The sequence below is a fragment of the Mirounga angustirostris genome, unplaced genomic scaffold, assembly GCF_029215605.1.
Source record: "Mirounga angustirostris isolate CCGP_5_RB_7025 unplaced genomic scaffold, mMirAng1.0.hap1 SCAF_4, whole genome shotgun sequence".
Classification (NCBI taxonomy): Eukaryota; Metazoa; Chordata; class Mammalia; order Carnivora; family Phocidae; genus Mirounga; species Mirounga angustirostris.
The window spans coordinates 169,442,263-169,462,686 of NW_026991712.1; the positions used below are offsets into that span (position 1 = coordinate 169,442,263).

General features: G+C 53.8%; 1 protein-coding gene across 2 annotated transcripts; it reads right to left on the minus strand.

Moving 5' to 3' along the window:
* Nucleotides 1-3,224: 3,224 nt before the first annotated feature.
* Nucleotides 3,225-19,447, minus strand: THEMIS2 (thymocyte selection associated family member 2). Of its 2 annotated transcripts, XM_045898324.3 has the most exons (6): nt 19,304-19,447; nt 16,969-17,109; nt 13,911-14,321; nt 8,443-9,515; nt 6,080-6,236; nt 3,225-5,478 (listed from the first exon to the last, which is right to left on the minus strand). In XM_045898324.3, exons 1-6 carry the CDS (start codon nt 19,395-19,397, stop codon nt 5,423-5,425), a joined length of 1,932 nt encoding a protein of 643 aa, XP_045754280.1. In that variant the 5' UTR covers nt 19,398-19,447; the 3' UTR covers nt 3,225-5,422. The 2 variants fall into 2 exon arrangements, with proteins under 2 accessions (XP_045754280.1, XP_054369014.1); XM_054513039.2 differs by lacking the exon at nt 8,443-9,515.
* Between the last annotated feature and the right edge of the window lie 977 nt (nt 19,448-20,424).

Consider the following 20,424-nt stretch of genomic DNA (forward strand, 5'->3'; position numbering starts at 1 on the left):
TGTGTGAAAATGTTATTTTTCTTCCTAAGCTGGTATAATTACTATTTTTATCATCTAAGGCGCGTAGCATAGCTTGACTTGGGTTTGAAATCCTGGCTTTCCCCTTTTAGTTAGGATCTTGAGCAGGTTATGTCAGCTCTGAGGGCCTCCCATTTCCCTATTTATGAGGACAACTGTATCATTTCCTCATAGATGTGTTGTGAAAACAGTAAAACAATGTTTGCAAAGCATCTAGCATTGCCATTGGTAGATAGAAAGTGGACCTTAATCTTGACTCTAGCAATATGTGGTCACAACTGAATTGATAACCTACAGTTTTACCTCAAGAATGAGACTTGTCTAAGGGCGCCTGGGTGGCTCAGCCGGTTAAGCGTCTGCCTTCGGCTCAGGTCATGATTCCAGGGTCCTGGGATCGAGCCCCACGTCGGGCTCCCTGCTCAGCAGGGAGTTCCCTTTCCTTTTTCCCTCTGCCGCTCCCCCTGCTCTTGTGTGTACACTCTCTCGCGCGCTCTTTCTCACTCTCTCTCTCAAATAAATAAAATCTTTAAAAAAAAAAAAATGAGACTGTCTAAAGGCTTACAGCCTTTGGCCACCGTAATCAGTTGTTTCTTGTGGGAGAGCAAACTACCTCAAAGATGTTTTTGACAACTCCAGAATGTAAGCTACGTCTTGAGGAAGAGAACTAATTCTGAGGTAAGTTAATGAGGTGTAACATGCAAATAAAAATTCTATAACTGCTTTAACCGTGTTTCAAAATGAAACCTAGTAGCAACCACGTGGAAAATGCCCCACCCTCTGGTTTCTAAAAGTGAACAAGTCTGGTGGTTGTTTCTGTACCTACAGAATGGTTCCTATCCAGGGAGCTAGACTGATGGTTAAAAGTCAGTCAACCAGGATGTTTATCTGCAAGTCTGTCCATTCTTGATTATTTTCTGAAAGAAAATGCACTGGCTAGGGGCGCCTGGGTGGCTCAGTTAAGCGTCTGCCTTCGGCTCAGGTCATGGTCCCAGGGTCCTGGGATCGAGCCCCGCATCGGGCTCCCTGCTCCGTGGGAAGCCTGCTTCTCCCTCTCCCCTCCCTCTGCTTGTGTTCCCTCTCTCTGTTTCTCTCTGTCAAATAAAATATTAAAAAAAAAAAAAAAGAAAAGAAAAGGCACTGCCTAAAAACAGGTTAAAAAATCATATATTTGGGCACCTAGGTGGCTCGGTTAAGCGACTGCCTTCGGCTCAGGTCAGGATCCTGGAGTCCCGGGATCGAGTCCCACATCGGGCTCCCTGCTCGGCCAGGGGTCTGCTTCTCCCTCTGACCCTCCCCCGTCTTGTGCTCTCTCTCTCTCTCTCAAATAAATAAAATTTTTTAAAAATACATATTCGAGGGGCGCCTCGGCACAGTTGGTTAAGCATCTGATGCAGTCTCGGCTCAGGTCATGATCTCTGGGTCGTGGGATTGAGCCCCCATGTCGGGCTCTGCTCAGTGCGGAGTCTGCTTTGGTTTCTCTCTCTCCCTCTCCCTCTGCTCCTCCCCGCTTCACGTGCTTGCTCACTCTCAAAATAAATAAATCTTCTTTTAAAAACCATACATTTGGATTTGGAATGCGTGATAGGACACGTTTATGAGTGGTTGACATCTCTGGTTCTCAGGCTAGCGCTCGCCAACCGGTGAGGCGATAGCAGTGATTCTGGGTAGAAGTCTTTTTTTTTTTTTCTTTTAGGATTCAGCAATTACAAACTACTTAATTCAAGTATTTGTTGAATACCTCCTGTGGCAGCCCATTGGTCAAGTACTAGAAATACAAAACGCCAGGTCGTGTCCCTGGACTTGCTGGTTCCGTGTTGCCGGTAGCACCGAGTGGCAGCTCCGTGGCGCGGCATCCCCTGCCAGCTTGGCATTGACACGGCCTCCCAGGAGCTGTGTGTTTTCTGAGCACAGGCGGGCCCTCCTCGGCAGAACGAAACCAGCCTTCTGGAGCCTCTGCCCTGCCGGAGCAGGAGGCTCTTGCATTCCGGGTGTTCGTGCCCACCTGGGATGTCAAGTATACGGTATTCTTGCACGTTTGTTAAGACAGCAGGAACAGCAACACAACCCGTGTTCTCAGAAACCCCTACAGGGTCACGGCCAAGCAATGAATCCAGCTTGTTCTCAGGAGAATCTCTAGGTATACTGGTGGGAAGTTAGACTCCTTGGTTAATAGTAGTACTTTATCAGGTTTAACTAGAGAAGGTAAGAATTAGTGTCTGACGTGGATGAATAAATCTGGGGTGGTTTTTTTAAGATTTATTTATTTTAGAGTATCCATGCATGTGTGTGAGCAGGGGGAGGGTCAGAGGAAGAGAAATCCTCAAGCAGACTCCCCACTGAGCGCAGAGCCTGATGCAGGGCTTGATCCCAGGACCCCGAGATCAGGACCTGAGCCAACATCAAGAGTGAGACGCTTAACTGACTGAACCACCCAGGCGTCCCTGAATAGATCTTTTATTTAAAAAATGCAGCCTGGGTGGCTCAGTTGGTTAAGTGTCTGCCTTCGGCTCAGGTCATGATCCCAGGGTCCTGGGATGGAGTCCCACTTCAGGCTCCCTGCTCAGTGGGGAGCCTGCTTCTCCCACTGTCTGCCGCTCCCCCTGCTTGTGCTCATGCTATCTCTCTGACAAATAAAATCTTTAAAAAAAAAAAAAACAGTTGAGGGAGGGCTATCTGGCTGGCTCAGTCAGTGGAGCATGTGACTCTTGATCTTGGGGTCATGAGTTTAGGCCCCATGTTGGGTGTAGAGATTACTTTTTAAAAAAACGGGGTGCCTGGGTGGCTCAGTCGTTAAGCGTCTGCTTTCAGCTCAGATCATGATTCCAGGGTCCTGGGATCGAGCCCCGCATCAGGCTCCTTGCTCAGTGGGAAGCCTGCTTCTCCCTCTTGTGTTCCCTCTCTCGCTTTCTCTCTGTCAAATAAATAAATAAAATCTTAAAAAAAAAAAAAAACTTGAGGGGCGCCTGGGTGGCTCAGTCAGTTGAGTGTCTGCCTTTGGCTCAGGTCATGGTCCCAGGGTCCTGGGATCGAGCCCCGCATTGGGCTCCCTGCTCCGCGGGAAGCCTGCTTCTCCCTCTCCCACTCCCCCTGCTTGTGTTCCCTCTCTCACTGTGTCTCTGTCAAATAAATAAAATCTTAAAAAAAAAAAAAACTTGAAAATGCATTTAAGGGAAATTCAGAACTCGATCCATTTTTGAGTATGCATCTCCAGTTTATGTTCATTTATTTAGCAGTTATTTACATCTGTTCCTGTGTTAGCATGTTCTCTACATCACAAAACATTAAAAAATAGAAATGAGAAAAGAGGAAAACTAAATATGAAGGCATGGACTAATAATTCTTTTCTGTTTCCCAGTGTACATCTTGTATATTCCCAGGAGTGTGTGCTCACTTTGGAGGTCACTGCTCAGGGGGATCCCCGAGCCCCACTATAACACCCTCCCCACCGCCCAGTGGCTTATTCCAGAGTTAAGACAAAAGCACCCCACAGGCATCATCCACCTTTGGTCCCTGCCAACCCCCACTGCTGTGATAAAACATTCACAGTTGTGGTTTCCAAACATGTTTTCCTTTTCAGCCCAGCTTTCCTATATATGAATTTGCTTGCTTGCTTCTCATTGCAGCATTTGGCCACTCGGAAACCCCCTTCTGTAGGAGCTGGTAGCCCCCTCTGCCCCCTTTTGTGATCTTGCCCCCTTTGGGGCCACAATTAAATGCAGTCGTGGAAGTGAAAACTACTGGCATTCTGCATATGGGCTTGGCCCTCGGGGTCCTGTGCCAAAGAGGAACTCTTTTCTGTATTTTTCTTATTTATTGCTTGTCCCGGAGCATGCTCTTCAGGGTCCTTCTGGGCGGTTCAGCCGGTCTCTGGAGGAAGGCATGGGAACTGGCCAGCGGCTTGTGTTAGCTGCTCCGTGCTCGCCTGGAGAGCGCCATGCGGGGGTATGGAAGCCAGGAGGCCTAGGAGGTGAAGTGGGTCTGGACGGCTCAGTGGAGTGTCAGCAGACCAAGGAAGGTCATACTCAGCTGTGCTCCCTCGAATCCAGGCGCTCCAGACCGACACTCTCCACTCCCGCCTCAGCTGGAGACTGCGGTCACCGTTTTGTCTATCTCCTGTCCTCTGCTGACCACAGTGCTTGGTTCTGTGACTGCCTCCGTCTAGGAACCAAAGCCCTACCACTTCCAGGAAGTGAGGCCTGTGGTCTCACCTCATGGAACAGGCCTAGACTGACCTTGGAAGCCGAGTGAGTGTCTGCATAGACACAGGTTTCTCTCTGTTACGCTGGATGGGGAGGCTCGCCAACCAGTGCGCACATACCATCTCCAGTCTAGGAGCTCAGAATATTCCAGACACGGAAGGATTCCATGCCTGGGAGACGGTGTGGGGGTGGAGAAAGAACACAGGCTGTAGAGACAGGTACAGCTACGTGATCTGGGTCAACAGGAATGATGCTAACATTCTCACTGTTCCTTACGCGCCAGGCACTGCACTAAATACTTCACCAAGGTTATCGCATTTGACCCTTAGAACAATCCTGTGAGGTAGATAACCGTTAGTTTTATTTTACATATGAAGGAAATGAAGCTTAGTTTAAAAGAACTTGCTCATAGTCACAGCTGATAGGTGGTGAGCTGGGATGCTAACCCAGGCCCACGACTAGTCAGCCCTCCTGAAGCACCTGATCACTCAAGCTAGTTTGCTGACCTTTAAAACCAGGCTGTTGTCTATTCAGAGAGTTGAAGATTTAGATAATGTTTATAGAGGGTCTGGCACACAGACCCTACTACATGGTATCTTTCCATTTTTCCAGATGCCCGGATGTCATTTTTATTCTATGGTTTTAGAGTGAAAAAATCCTGGATCGTCACGTGCAACTATCGTGCTGCGTCCTACACAGATGACACAGCCCTGCTCTCTCGGGGTCTTAGAGTTTGGTGGGGGAGGAGGAGGGCGAGGGGGTGGCAAACGGAAGAAAAGGCTCTCGGGGCAGTGTGTTCCGGATCGAGTCCCCTTTACCAAGAGGCAGGAAACACTGTGCTGCCACCACCAAGGTTGGTGGTCTTGGATTCCTTTCTGCACCAACCAGTGAGACACGGATGTTGGGGACTCAGGACTGAACAGAACCCAGTTGGCTCCTCTGTATACCAAAGCTCTGAGGCTGAGGGAGTCAAGCATAGGGTGCTGGGCCCAAACAAGCCAGCCCTCAGTGGCAGGAACCTAGAACCTGAGGAAAGCACTGGTACAATGGCCATCCCTTTTCACGTTGGTCCCCACGAAGCCATTTCCTGTCCACAGTCTGATTTCATGAGATCTTGTCTGAGGTCTTGTAAAGGCTTGTAACGGTTGGCTGATATCCGAGATTCCCTGAGAAACAGCAGTTAGGAAGCAGGGTTCCTCCAGCATCTAAAGGATGTTCCGAAATGTGTCAAGTATTTCTTCATAATCATGTTCATCGTTATCTACAAAAGAGTTCAAGTCAATGATGATCTTTGGCCTTAAGCAGGTTCCTTCCCCTTTTTAGGGCACCGGACAGGGAAGGAGTTGGTCAGGATGCTCTAAGGTCCCTACTAGACCAGAAACTACAAATTATTCAGTCTGAATACTGTGTAAATACTCCCCTTGCATGCCTCAGGGAGGGTAGTATGTTGGAGATGAACTCATTTTCCTTGCCAGGACTCTGGAGCCCCTGGAAGAGGGACAGTAGGGACCCCCTCTCTTTTGTTAAGATTTTATTTAGCTGAGGGAGGGAGAGAGAGGAAGGGAGCACAAGCGGGTGGAGGGGCAGAGGAAGAGAGAGAAACAGACTCCCCACTGAGCAGGGAGCTGGACACAGGGCTCGATGCCAGCACCCTGGGATCATGACCTGAGCTGAAGGCAGACCCTTAACCAACTGAGCCACCCAGGCGCCCCAAGCCCATCCCTTAAAAGCCTCTGTCCAACTGGGACTGCAGAAGGGTCTGTTCGAGGGCAGGGCCTTGCTGCTGTCAGAGGTATAAGCAGGAGCAGAGTAAGCAGGGGAGAAGCAACAACAGGGGTGAACAGGGGCTCACAGGGACTCACCTGGATCTTTTGTGGTGGACTTAATGTGCCTGAGGCCCTTCATATGGGCAGAAACCTTGCCGTATGTATGTGAACTGTCCTTGGCACTCTGTGGCAGGGTCTTCATCTTGGGTTTGGGGAGCAGAGAGGCTTGCAGCAGTTCTGAGACTTGAGAAGACTAAGTAGGAGAAAAAGCAGAAGTCAGCAGGGTACCAAGAAATGGCGCAGCGGAGTCCATGAAATGTAATTTCCTTCAAATGTCACTTCCTCTGCTCCCCTCTTGACTTCCTGTTCAGGGTAGGGCTTCCTGGGACCCCAAGTGTTTTTGTTTCTAGCGCATGAAATGTTCTTGGCAGGGGAGACGGGCCAGGATGAGAGACGAAAGGGCTGGGGGCTAGAGACAGGGTGCCCTGAGTTTCTCCACAGAGGGGATTCAGTCAGTGTCCTTCACGTCTGCTGCTGAAGGGGCAAAAAGCAGTCACAAAATCTCAGGACAGAGTGCCAGAGCCGAGAGGGGCCCCAGAAGGAGGAGGACTTTTGTTGCACTCCCCCCTTAGGCCATATGCTCACCTGTCCGTTTACCCTCAGGGGACCCTCCGAGGAGCTGTTTGAGTTCCCGATGCACCCACGAGGAAACAGGCTCAGAGAGAGTGTGCCGTGTCATGCCTCACACAGGACTGCAAGCTGGGCTAGGGTTCAGACCCAGGACCATGTCCGTGACCTCTAAAGCCCAGGCTCTTGCTCACACACTACGCCTTGGAAAGCAAAGGATGCGGGGCCCCTACTCAGCGGTGGGGAATGCTGATGCGCAGAGAAAAGCTGCAGATCGAGGGCAGTGGGCAGTGGGCAGGGCCTGGGCCCCAAGTCCCTACCAACAGGAGCAAAAGCAGGGACTGAGGTCTCTCCATTTTTTGTCCTAGGTTCTCTCCCTGGCTGTCAGGAAGGCCTGTGTTTCAGATGTCCCCATCTGTTCTCGGTTCTGTCTGAAAACAACTGCCCTCCCCTCTCCTCCACACATGCAAGCCCCTCCTGGGGCCAAAACCGCTCCAGACTCATCTTTCTCACTTCTGCTGCCATCCCACCACCTACCCTCGCGGTACAAAATACGAGTTTCCCCAAGTCCCCAGACAGCGAGCTTGCTACACTTCACACCGTGCTTTTGACGCAGGTCATCTGTCGTCAGCAGAGCCCGCAGCAGCTGGGTGCCCGGGCTGGGCCGTCAGACCCAGCGTCAGACGCCAGCTTGCCGTCTGCTGGCTGTGTGACCTCAGGCCAGCTACCCTCCCTCTCTGTGCCTCTTGTTCTCCCCGCTGTGGGGAGCGCCATCTCTCAGCGCCCAGCTCACAGGGACGTCTGGAGAGCTGTGGGGGGCGATGCCGGTGACGTGCCCGCCGCGGAGCAGACCCCCGGGTGGCCGCAGCTAAGGCCGCGCTGTGAGCGAGTGACCTCACCCCAGGTTCACAGGCGAGTGCACTGCGCCCCAAGCGGGTCCTTCCCCGTGCCTGTGACTCGGTTTGGGTCAGTTCAGCGCTCACTGGCACTGTCTGCCCGCCTGGGACCGGGCGGGGTCCCTGTCCTCCCAGACCTCCGACAGCACACTGGAGACTAGGTGTTGTCCCGCCCGCCCGCACCCCTACCTGCACCCCCAGGCCGCGTACCACGTGGCAGTGCGAATACGGGGCGGGGGGAGGCTGTCGCTGCCAGAGGAAGCCTGAGCTGAGCCGTGCCCACTGCAAAGAGGAAGCACATTCTGGCAAAAGGCGCACGCGGAAAGTGCTGAGGCAGGAATCTTGGCGGGAGGAAGCTGTGGGAGTTGCTCTGTGGCTGAGTGTGGACCAGAGTGGGTGGAGGAAGATGGGTCTGGCGGGGGGGGGGGGGGGGACTGAAGTCAGCCTATAAAGGACCCTCCCTGGACGCCACGCTAGGGGGTTGACATTACCCCCAGGCCATGGGGAGCCACTGAAGGTTCAGAGGATGGGGCCGAGGCCCATCGATGACCAGGGAAGAGCTTGGGAGGCCATTCTGACCACTGTGGGCAGGCGGGGGAGGGGCTGCGGACACGCTTTAGGTGAGCGCTGAGGAAGCCTGAATGAGGGGACAGCCGGGGAAGCTCACGCTCCGGCTCAGGCCTCCAGCTTCTGGACGGGGACTCTGGGCAAGTCTCTGGCTCTCCGAGTCCTCACTGTCTCGCCCGTAAAATATGAATCATCACACCAGCATCAGATTGTCAGGATCGCGTGAGAAGAATGGGTGCACAGTGTGTGAGTGTAGAAACTGCACGTTCTGTACAACTGAGAGCGAGACGAGAGGCAGGACAAGGAACGGGCAGGACCCGCAGCGACCCTGGCGGGGTCCCCTCCCCGCCCGCTTTGGCATATTGGTACCTGGGCACTTTTGTTCTTGCCGCTTTGTTTCTTCTGCCCACCGAGGCCCCGACTTTTGGGGGGCCTAGGAGGAGGGGGTTGGTTCTCGAAGGCTGGTAACCGCCGGAGGGTGTAGTAGAAGGCGTCTGTCACCTCCTCTACTGTGGCTACCGGGGGGATCCCAGCTGGCTGGCCAGGCTGCCCCTCGGTCTCCACAACAGTCAGGTCCAGCCACCGGGGAGGGATCTCGAAACACATCTCAGGGTTGGAGTCGAGGCTGACCACCAAGAAGGGTTCCATGATTTTCTCCTCCAGCCGCAGGCCTGGGAAGGAGGGTAGAGGGTCAGCAGGATGGCTGCTCTCCTTGGCCACCACCTTGACTTCACAGGGCAGTGAAAACTGGGCCATCAGATCTTCCAGGCTGTAGCGCCGATTATCACTCATCTCCTCCACAAAGCTACTGGAGACGTAGAGGGGCAGCAGAATCTGGTCTTCATCTTCTACCTCTTCATACTCTTCCTCCGCCTCCTCCTCAGCCTGGTCACTCAGCCGCTGACACACCAAGACATCTATGTCCTGGCCTTCAGCCCCCTGGGCCTGGCCAGACCTCAACACCTCCAGCCTGTCGCCCACAGCCAGGGAGGTGAACCCGGGGCTCTCCACCCATTCGCCCTCACAGTCCTTTGTGGCCACGACCCGGAGCGGTTGGCCTGGCTGGAGAGCACCCAGGAGGTCACAGGCCGTGAGGAACTCTCTTGGCCGCCGCCGCAGCTTGCCCTGATAAGCCCCAGAGACCATGAAGTGTCTGGGCACCTTCCGGCCCTTGGTTGAGACCAGGATCCGCCAGGGTGGTGAGGCCAGGCCATGGATGCAGAGCCGCTGGCCTTTCTGTAAGGAGCCTACCCAAGGGCCGAGGAAGATGGGGGGCCCCCCCGGAGTTTCCAGGATCTCCGTGGGCATAGGGAAGGGGCCTCCTTGGGCCAGGACCTCACTCAGCAGCAGTGGTTGGATAAAGTGGATGTGTTGAGAGGAGGCGGTGACATCTTCCACGTCGACCTCCAGGGTGGAGGGGATCTTGACAACGGTCCTGCGCACTGTGGGGAGGGGAGGTCAGCTCAGGGGGCACCCCACACACCAGCCCAGGGGTGTCCCTGCACCCCAGCAAAGATATCTGGGCTGGCTGACCTCTTCCCTGTTCTGTTCTGCCAGCATTTTCCTATGGCATCAGATTCCTTGCTCACTCTTTTCCTTAACCTCTTTTCAAAAGCAATGATAGAAATTTTTAAACATTTACAAAAGTAGATTAGTATAGTGAACCCCCTACCACCCAGCTTCGGTATTTCATTCGCGGCCCATCTTCTTTCATTCATACCCTGTCTGTCCCCCTCCACTGGGTTATTTTGAATCAAGACAATCACATGTCATCTTGACCTTTCAGTGTGTGTCTCTAAGAGAAGGGATAAAGTTAAAAACATAACCACAGGGGCACCTGGGTGGCTCAGTCGTTAAGCGTCTGCCTTTGACTCAGGTCATGATCCCAGGGTCCTGGGATCGAGCCCCGCATCGGGCTCCCTGCTCTGTGGGAAGCCTGCTTCTCCCTCTCCCACTTCCCCTGCTTGTGTTCCCTCTCTCGCTGTGTCTCTCTCTGTCAAATAAATAAAATCTTAAAAAAACAAACAAACAAAAACATAACCACAATGCCATTACCACATCTAGTTAGTTAGTTGATAATTTGTTAATAGCATCAGATATCTAATTCGTTCAACCACTTTTTATTTTTCTTAAAGATTTTTATTTATTTATTGAGAGAGAGAGAGAGAATGATAGAGAGAGAGCATGAGAGGGAGGAGGGTCAGAGGGAGAAGCAGACTCCCTCCTGAGCAGGGAGCCCGATGTGGGACTCAATCCCGGGACTCCAGGATCATGACCTGAGCTGAAGGCAGTCACTCAACCAACTGAGCCACCCAGGTGCCCCTCTTTCAACCACTTTTTAAACTTTAATTGAATTTTGAATGTAATTTTATAAGCTACCTTTCCAAATCTTCTCTGCATTTTTGTGGTTTTGGGGTTTTTTTAGGATTTTATTTATTTATTTGTCAGAGAGAGAAAGTGCACGCACAAGCAGGGAGAGCGGCAGGCAGAAGGAGAGGCGGGCTCGATCCCAGGACCCTGGGTTCATGACCTGAGCTGAAGGCAGACGCTTAACCGACTGAGCCACCCAGGCATCCCTCCTTTCTGCATTTTTAAATAAAGAGATAAAACTGCATCAAGAGGGGCACTTGGGTGGCTCAGTCAGTGAAATGTCCAACTCTTGATTTCAGCTCAGGTCATGATCTTGGGGTCGTGAGATTGAGCCCCGAGTCCAGCTCCTCACTCAGAGCCAAGTCTGCTTGGGATTCTCTCTCTGCCTCTCCCTCTGCCCCTCCCGCTTGCGCTTTCTCTCTCTCTCTCTCTCAAATAGATGAATGGATCTTTAAGAAAAATAAAAATAAAAACACTGGTTAACGACCTTGGCAATTTGTTTCCTCTCTGGGCATCGGTTAGTACCTGGTTTATAAACTCAGGAGGTGGCTCTGTAAGCGTCCACTGCGTTTGAGCCGTACCACGCGGAAGACGGAGGGAGGAGTGGCCTCCTTCCTCACAGAGGAAGACTGAGGCTCCGGTGGTGACGTGCCTCAGGTGACAGTGCTGGGATTTTTGCTCTGTGCCAGGTGAGCTGATGTCTGGTTGCAGCTGGGAGATAGGCACATGGGGGTTCATTATACTGTTCTGGTTTTTTTCTTCAAAGTACTTTATGAATTACCTGAACTGCCTCATCATCCAGGGCAGCCCCCACGCTCGACCCACCACTAAAAGCCCTGGTTCCCCAGACTGTGGTCTCTTATAGCCATTTCCCACAAGATGCCAGGGCTCCCTGGGAAAGAGATAACTCCCTGGGGAAGAAATATGTAACAGTCTGGAACCTCTTATATCAGAAAGTAAGAAAAAGCTATTCAAGACCATGCAGGTGTGTGTCAAAAGGATTCAGGAGCCAAACTGAAAAGGCTCCCATGGGCCAAGGCAGAGATAATGTGAGCATCAATAATAATTCCAGTGAATTGGAACACTGAAAATATTTCATCTGTGAGTTCATAATGATGATTTAAAAAAAAAAAAAAAAACCTAAATGATCATACTTGAATGCTAGGGAGCCAATTCATTTTAAAAACTAGTAAACAGGGGGCGCCTGGGTGGCTCAGTCGTTAAGCGTCTGCCTTCGGCTCAGGTCATGATCCCAGGGTCCTGGGATCGAGCCCCGCATCGGGCTCCTTGCTCAGTGGGAAGCCTGCTTCTCCCTCTCCCACTCCTCCTGCTTGTGTTCCCTCTCACGCGCTCTCTCTCTATCAATTAAATAAATAAAAAATCTTTAAAAAAAAAAAACAAACTAGTAAACGGGCACCTGGGTGGCTCATTCGGTTAAGCATCCGACTCACGGTTTCAGCTCAGGTCATGATCGCAGGGATGTGAGATCGAGCCCCGAGGGAGGCTCTGCGCTCAGCGAGGAGTCTGCTTGAGATTCTCTCCCTCCCCCTCTGCCCCTCCCCAACATGCACTCTCTCTCTCTCAAATAAATCTTTAAAAAAGAACGAGTAAACAAAGTATAGGTCATTTCTTAGGACAGTCTTCCAAACAGGCTGGAGATAGCGTGCAGAGCAGGGCTGGTGAAACAAGCAGAACCCGGCCAGGTCTGCCAGAGCGGAGGGAGAATGGTGCCCTGGGACCTTGACATATATAAACACAATGTCCCATATTTCTCGTACAAGCTAACCAAAGCCGGGGGGGTGGGGGCTGGAGGGGGGTTGTAGTAGTTTTCTGACTACTAGATGAAGAAGGAACACTAGGATTAAAATCACTATTGAGGTTCCTAGGGCAATCAGGGATCTAGGCAGGGATCAGCAACAGCCACTCACACCACAACTGCTGGCCCATCCCTTGCATATGATCGACACCACGGGGCAAGGTTGGTGCTGTAAGTTAGGCTGGGGACAGACACAGAGCTGGGGGTGGGGGGGGACTCCTTGCCCCACACCTCATGCAGCCATGCGAACTGCCTCCTGGGTCTGGTCAAACCTCTGAGGGCCTGTTTACAGATGTGCAGAAAAGAGCGAACAGCGGGCCTGAGGCTTCTAACCCTGGACAAGCCTGCCTGCAAGGCTGGTCCTCGGCTGGCGCCTGGGGACGTGCTTTAGCGAGTGTTGCCAGCATCCTCTCACTGGTGGGGGTGGTTTCCCGTCCTTAGCCTGTACAACCAGCGATGCTGAACACCTGCTTTCCCCTGGGGGTGGCCTGGGGCCCAACACAACAGGAAATACAGGGGTCAGACGCACGCTGGCTCCATCACAAGGATGCTGGCAACAAAATTCAAAATGTGAGAGAGCCTACAGGACAAATGGCCGAGTCCCTTTGACAGATTAATTATAAGAAGAATAAGAAAGGTGAACCTACAGAGTAACAGGTGTAAAAGGCCGAACAATCAACAGCAGTCTTGTGGCTCTTATCTGGGGCCTGCTGTGAATACACTGGAGAACAATTTATCAGACAGCAGAGGAAGTTCAAACACCAAATAGTGGTATTGGGAGTTACTGTTAATTTTTTTGGTGTGATGATGGTACTGTGTGTCTGTTAAAAAAATTATTTTTAAAAGAGACACACTGAAGTATTTATATGAGAAATGATAGGATACCTGGGGTTTGTTTTGAAATAATCGGGCAGGGTAGGGAGAGATGAAACAGGACAGATAGGTCCTGAGTTAATGACTGTGATGTCAGGTGATGGGGTCTGTTACACTACCCTCTGCTTGTATATGTTTGAATTTTTCCATAATGGTTTTCAAGGCTTTTTAAAAATCAGGATAAAGCATTCCCACTTGGCTCTGGAGCCCACCAGCAACCGTGAGCATCTGCTCCCCCGGTGACTGCCAGAGAGCGGAACCTCAAACTCTGTCCCCCAGGGCACCCGTTTAGGCTCTGCTCCGGCTCAGCCTCCGAGCGGCCAGACCTGGGCAGCTTCTGCCTGTTTCACCAGCCCTGCTCTGCTCTGGCCACCAGCCTGTCCTCAGAAACAGCCCATGAAACAGCTAGGGATTCACCCAGTGCCCTTGTCGCGCAGACAGGAGGGGACCTTGAGGAACAATGCCGTCCTCCCCAGAGGCAGGAAAATCTGTTTCTCCTGAGCAAATGGTCCCGGTTTTACTCTGTAACTACTGCTTTGTCCTAGTTACTAGCAAGCGCACAATCTAACTTTTGCCTAATTTTATAAAGAGTGGGACCTCACTCTTAAGTTCCCTCATTTTCCTGTCTCCTTTTACTAACTTCCCACTATTTGGGACTCTTTATTCTGTTATGTACTGGGTAGGCAGCCTGGTCCCTGGGGTACCTTCCATCTGAGCAGCTTCCCAGGGGCCCCTCTCTCGCCCCGCCAACCTTCCCCCACCTGCCCGGACCACTCACTGTGCATGACGGCTTGGAGCTCATACTGGGGCCTCAGGATCAGGGACCGCCAGGGGAGGGTGGAGCAGGTGAAGAGGCGGTCACTCAGGGCTGGGTCTTGCAGGGCCTGGAGCAGGGGCTGAGGGGCACCAGGCTCCCACTCCCAGAAGGGCCCCTTCTGGGAGAGGGGCAGGTGTAGAATGAACTGCTGGGTTTCAGTGTCTAGCACACAGCGGGCACGGTAGGTCCCATGGTATGCTTCCACATCCTTGAGCAGGAGGGGCTGGTCCCTGGGCACCACCCTGGCCTCTGTGCTGATTCTGTGTGTTGACATGAAGCCAATGGGCAGCTTCCTGGAGCGCTGGGTTGCAGCAGAGAGCAACTCCTCCAAGGTTCTGTAGCTCTGAGGGCCGGTGAGGGGGGTGAAGCGGCCTGTGGGGCACAGGAGAGGGTGTCAAGGTGGGATGGCACCTTGCTGGGTCCAGGGCCACACATACCAGGCCCTGGTCTGCTGGAGAGAACCCAGTCAGAATCCCCCAAAGACAAGCGCCAAGCATCTGGACATCCAGGCTGCAGGGCTGAGGGGCAAAAAGCAGCCAGTGACCATGTGTGAAGGGACAGTGACAGGCAGAGATGGGGACAGTTCCTCCTTACTCGGAGAGGCAAGAACACAGAGGGATTGTCCACAGAGCAGGGATGGACTTCCCAAAAGACACTGACAATGGCCACATCTGCCTACCTCCTGAACCATACCTACCTCCAACTCTGCGAACTTTGCTTCCATATTCCATATTCCTCACCACCACTCCAGTCCCATACATCCAACACCTATCACCCCATGCCATTGTCCCCCTCTCTCCCAAATGAGAAACCCAGGAGCTCCTAGCCAAATGACCTCTGACCACCCCCCTTCACCCCACATCCTGTCTGCCAATTCTGGTGGCCCGACTGTTCTTCCCCCATCCACTTCTCCCCCTGTTCCCATTCACGCTTCTCCTGCCACTGTACCAGCCTAAAACAGTCCACATCCAGACATCGCTTCCAGAGTTTTCCTGCCCCAAAACGCCCAGCACGAGTCTAATCAAGGCAACATCACACTAAACCCAGACTGAAGGACATCCAAAAGCACTGGTCTAGACTCTTCAAAAAGTTGATGTCAAGACAAAGGCTGAAGGAGATTAGGAAATCGATATGTAATCTGGGGTCTTCTGGGTGGCTCAGTCAGTTAAGCATCTGACTCTAGATTTTGACTCAGGTCATGAACTCAGGATCATGAGATCAAACCCCACGTCTGCACTGGGTGTGTACGTGCTAAAGATTCTCTTGGGCGCCTGGGTGGCTCAGTTGGTTAAGCGACTGCCTTCGGCTCAGGTCATGATCCTGGAGTCCCTGGATCGAGTCCCGCATCGGGCTCCCTGCTCAGCGGAGAGTCTGCTTCTCCCTCTGACCCTCCCCACTCTCATGTGCTCTCTCTCATTCTCTCTCTCTCAAATAAATAAATAAAATCTTTAAAAAAAAAAAAAGATTCTCTCTCCCCCTTTCCTTCCTCCCAACCCGCCTCACGCGCGCTCTCTCTCTTAAAAAAAAAAAAAAATGGAAAAGGAAATTCCTATTAAAAAAAAAAGAAAGAAACCGATGTGATCTGGGATTGGTTTCTGGATCAAGGGGAAACCGACTAATAAAGGACATTTATTAGGGCAGCTGTTGGAATTTGAATAGACCAGGTTAGAAAGTAGTATTATATCAATATTAAATTTTCTGAATTTGATCACTGAACTATAGTTTTATGAACAAATGTCCTTGTACTTAGGAGTAATATTAGTAAATATAAGGAGTAACCTTTAAAAGGGTTATCATGTCTGCCATTCATTCTCAAATGGCCCAGGAAAAAATACATATATACACATACACATATAGTAATATATGTTTGCGTATGTGCTTGTGTGTGGAGAGAGGGAGAGAAAGAAATGTAACAAAATGTTGGTGAACTGGAAAACAATTGGTAACTCGGGATAAAGGGTGTACAGTGGTTTTAGCAAGTCTTCTGTGAACTTGAACACATTTCAGAATAAAAAGGAAAAACCCTCAAAATACAAAATAGAGCACACCACTTGCATATTTAAAACCCTCACTGGCTCCTCGGTGCTCTCCAAGACCAAGCTGTGCCCGTGGCCCCCCAAAGCCCTCTGGCCATCGGCTTCCCGCCTGCCTCCCCACCGCCTGCCCCTCACGGGAACCCAAGCCCTCAGCCGTCCCATTCAGGCCATCACAGGAAGGCATACAAGAAGGAGCCCTCGGACTACACCTGCTCTGGGCCACGCCCTGTTCTAAGCCCTTCATTCTTGGCAACTCATTGACCCCTCTCCTCAAGCCTAACTAGCCTGCTCTAGAAGAGTACGCTGAGGCACAGAGCGGTGCCAGGAACCGGCCACGGCTAGTAGTGGGCAGAGCCGGGATTCTCATCCAGGCCGTTGGCTTCAGCGTCCCGGCCCACGGCCCGCTACGCACCCCCCGCAGGAACCGAGCTCTGTCATTTCTGGAGTGCCAGATACACACATGCTCCTTCCTGTGTTACTCCCCCTGGGAGTCCTTCCTCCCGCTCAGGGGCCGCCTCCTCCAGGAAGCCTGCACAGACCCCTGAGGCAGGCTCCTCCTGCCAGGAACCCTCTCTAAACTCTGCGTCTACTGTTGCCCTCCTCTCGCTGCCACCTGGGAAGCTCCCGCTGGAGAGGCCTGCACCGGGTGCATCCTGAGCACAGGGCCCGGCACACACGTGTCAGTAAATGTGTGGCGGGGGGATGTGTGAGCAGACACAGACACGAGCACGGAGACAAAGACCTAGAACAAAGGAAGTCCCGGCCAGAGAGGCAGATGTGACCAGAGAGATGGATACGGAGAGGGGGCAGCCACCCCAGGGTAAGGGCATCGTGAGACCACTCAGAGGACATCCCTGGCCTTGGGGCAGGGCTGTGGGGGATGGGAGAGTCCAGGTGCAAACGAGAGGGGTGGGAGCGCATGCTGGGCTGGAGGGGGCCAGTGTCCTGGGGGTGGTGGGGGGACACAGAGTTGCCTGTCTTACCAGGGAAGTTGGGGGAGATTTCCATGGTCTGGCCCGTTCCTGGGTTCTTGCAGACTACCTTCTGGAGGCAAACCTTGATGACCTTGATCAGGTCCCCTGTGGAGAGGCAGCACTCATTCCCACAGATCTCGTAGATGGAGCCTGCAGAGAGAGAGAGAGATCCAGTTTCCCGGGGGTCCGCAAGGGCCAAGTGCTGGCTGGTCTGCGCCCTGGGCCCCCACAGGCCGCGCTCTGCCTCCACTCTGCACATGTTCCTGCTGCCCGGGGTGGCCCTCCCTGTCTTTCCCCACCGGAGGCCCCTGGCTCAGCTGGACTCAGGCAGCAGGAACCCTGCCTGTGCCTTCTTTTAGCGCTGGGCAGACGCCTCTGTGAGACACTTCTCTGGCCTTCGCCCCTCCCCATGCCTCCCAAGCGGAGCTCACAGGCGAGGCAGGGCTGGTCCGTCCCAGGACCCCTGCAGCTGCCACAGGCCTTGCCTCTAAGCGTGTGTTGAGGTCCTGGGCGAGTAAGTAGCCCTAAGTCCCAGCTGCCTACGTACGGCTACCACGTCGGGCCCAGAGAAGTGCAGTGACTGCCTGGAGGTCACACACAGCCTGACACTCGCGCTGGTGGGTTCTTCTTCATGTGAATTGTGTTTAAAGGCAGCACGGGTGAAAACGGAGAGCCACTGACAGGGTGAGCGCAGGAGGCAGGGCTCTGGGCTGCCAGCAACAAGCACAGCGGCCCCACCCAACGATTCTAAAGGTGTCTAAAGCAGTGTCCGGAACATAGAAGGTGCTCGATAAAGATCTCCCCCACGGGGTGGACAGGCTCTGTCTGTTGACGCGGGATGGGACAGCGCACATAGGTCAGCCCTGAGGCCACCACCTGACACCCCCCCATCCCCCCCACACTTCCAAGGCATCCCCAGCACGGCTTTCACAATGGCCCTGAGAAGCTGCTGAAAATCCCACACCTTATCGCAGAAAAATGCACATGGTCTCATAAACTGTAGGTCTGTCTGCAGTTTTAGGCGGCGGCCCCTCAGGGCTGATGCAAATAGCCGCTGGAGTGCTGGGCACCGGACTGCGGATGTGCTTTGCAGTCAAGACCCCCGAGTGCCCTCCGAGGGAGGACCGGTTCCCTGTCCTAAATAACGAGCTGTCCCTGGGTGAGGCTGGGTGGGGTCCTCAGATGATCAGGTCAAAGAGGGCAGAACGGGGACCCCAGCCCAGGGTGTTTGTACAGCGGGAACCCCTCACCACCCAGCTAGCTCCCATTGCTCCCACCCCCTGGCCTCCGCCCAGAGCCTTCTCTCACCAAATGTCCACCACTTCCCATGCCCAGGGTCAGGCAGAATAAGGAAGCAGCCATTGCGACAGGCCGCAGTCACAGGATGTCAGCAGGAGCGCAAACAGCAGAGGAGCCTGCAGGGAGCCCCCGAGGAGAAGTCAGCACTTGAACCCACATCTGCCAGATTCCCAAGTGGAGCTGGCCAAACCCAGTGTGTGGGGGCGCGTCCTGCCGCCTGTGTGGCCCTCCATGTGTCTCCCCCTTGGTGTACGAACTCCCCCTTGGAGCCTCAGAACACTTCACTGGAGGCTGCTGTGGCAAAGCAAGGGAAGAGAAAGAGGGAGCAGACCGGGCAGGGCACCCCGGCATGCGTTTGCTTCCTAAGGAAGGAGCCTCTCCCCCTCCAACCAGTCTCCAAGTTCCCTCTGCCTCTGGCGCCTCACCCTCCGAGCAGCTTCCCCTCCCCTCCACTGCCTGTCCATCTCTCCCTTCTTCTCCTTCAGGCAGCAACTAGCCACTGAGCCCCTTCTATGTACCATCCCTGGGAACCACGTAGGCAGATGTGCAGGTGCGCCGGGAGCAGAGGGCAAGCGGGGAAGGAACTGGAGGGAGCAGCGATTCAAGCTGAGAACTGAAGAGCTGATAGATCAGGTTGCAAAGCCGAGGGCGAAGGGGGCTGGAAGGCGCGTAGACCGGCGTCAAGGGGGAGGAGGGGAGGGCTGACCCGGCACGAGCCCCGATGTTCCGCTTTCCCACGGTCAGACCTCCGTCTGTGCGCACAGCGGTTTCACCTGCGCTTGGCTCGGTTCCACCCACCTGAGTGTCTAAGCTCACTGACTTCTCATCATCACCTCATCAGCGGGGCAATGAGCGCTCTCCCATTCCACGAAAGCAAAAGCCGAGGCCCAGAGAGGTTGACTGTGGCCCCAAGTCACACTTGGGCTTGGGCAGTGGCAGCGTGACTCGGTGGCCGTCGCCCGGGCAGCGCCCCTGCCGCACCACCCAGCGAGAGCCTGGCGGGGGCGGGGGTCGCGGGGTCGCGGGGTCGCGGCCCCTCACTCACCCTGGAAGTAGACCCCCGAGCAGACCCGCAGCACACGCGGGAGGGAGGCGAGGTCCAGGGCGCAAACGAAGTCCTGCAGCGACACCGGCTCCATGGTCCTCGCGGCTCGCTGGACGCCGACCGAGTGACCGCAGTCCGCGCTCTGATTCCCGCAGCCCCGCCCCGGCCGCCCCGCCCGCGCCGCGCCGCGCCGATGTGGGCGGGGTCGCTCCGCCTACGTGGGCGGGGCCTCTCCGTCTCGGGGCGCGGCGACCTCGCCCGTGCCCTCTGACCGCTCGGTTTCCTTAGCCCTAAAATGGGCCGCAGTGCCTACCTCTCACCTTGGCGGCGCGACGTCGAAGGTCTAGATCAGGGCCCGACGCCTGGAGGCTCTGACTAAAGGAAGGCTGGTCCCCACGTCCCGGGTTGTCTGTGATGTATCCCATGGTGCGGGGGGGCGGGGGGGCGCTGATGAGATGAAGGAGAAGCCCCAGCAGACCCCCGGCCCCGACCTGCCCCCGCCGTCCTCCCAGTTAGAAGGAGGAAACGCGGCCGGCCTGGTGTAGTTCTGGGTCTCACAAGAGAGACACAGCCCTGCCCTTTGCGTCTGCGGAGAGAGATGCAGTGTCAGGTCTCCTGACTCCCTCTCCCGGACACTCACGGTCCTCTACCGATGGGGAGCTCACCACCTTTCCAGGACTCTTAGGACATTTCTAGTTAAAATTTCTTCCTTGGGCTAAAGAGAAATCTGCTTAGGCGAGAGCCCTCTTGCTTGGTATCTAACTTTAAACAACTCACTGACTTCTGAGTTTCAGTTTCCTCATATGTAAAATGGGGCAAAGAAATATTTTCTTAGCTGGTTGTGAGGATTAAATGAGATCATTTAGGTATTGCGCAGAATTCTTTATTTCACTTTGTGTCACTATAAAAGTAATAGACTTCTAATCAGAAATAATAAAAGTTTGGGGTGCCTGGGTGGCTCAGTCGGTCGAGCCTCCGACTCTTGGTTTGGGCTGAGGTCATGATGTCCCAGTATGGCATCCAGCTCCGCCTGGGGCAGGGGCTCCCTGCCTGAGATGCTCTCCTCTCCCTCTCCCCCTGCCCCTCCTCCACCCCACCCCTCCCCCTGTTCTCTCGCGCGC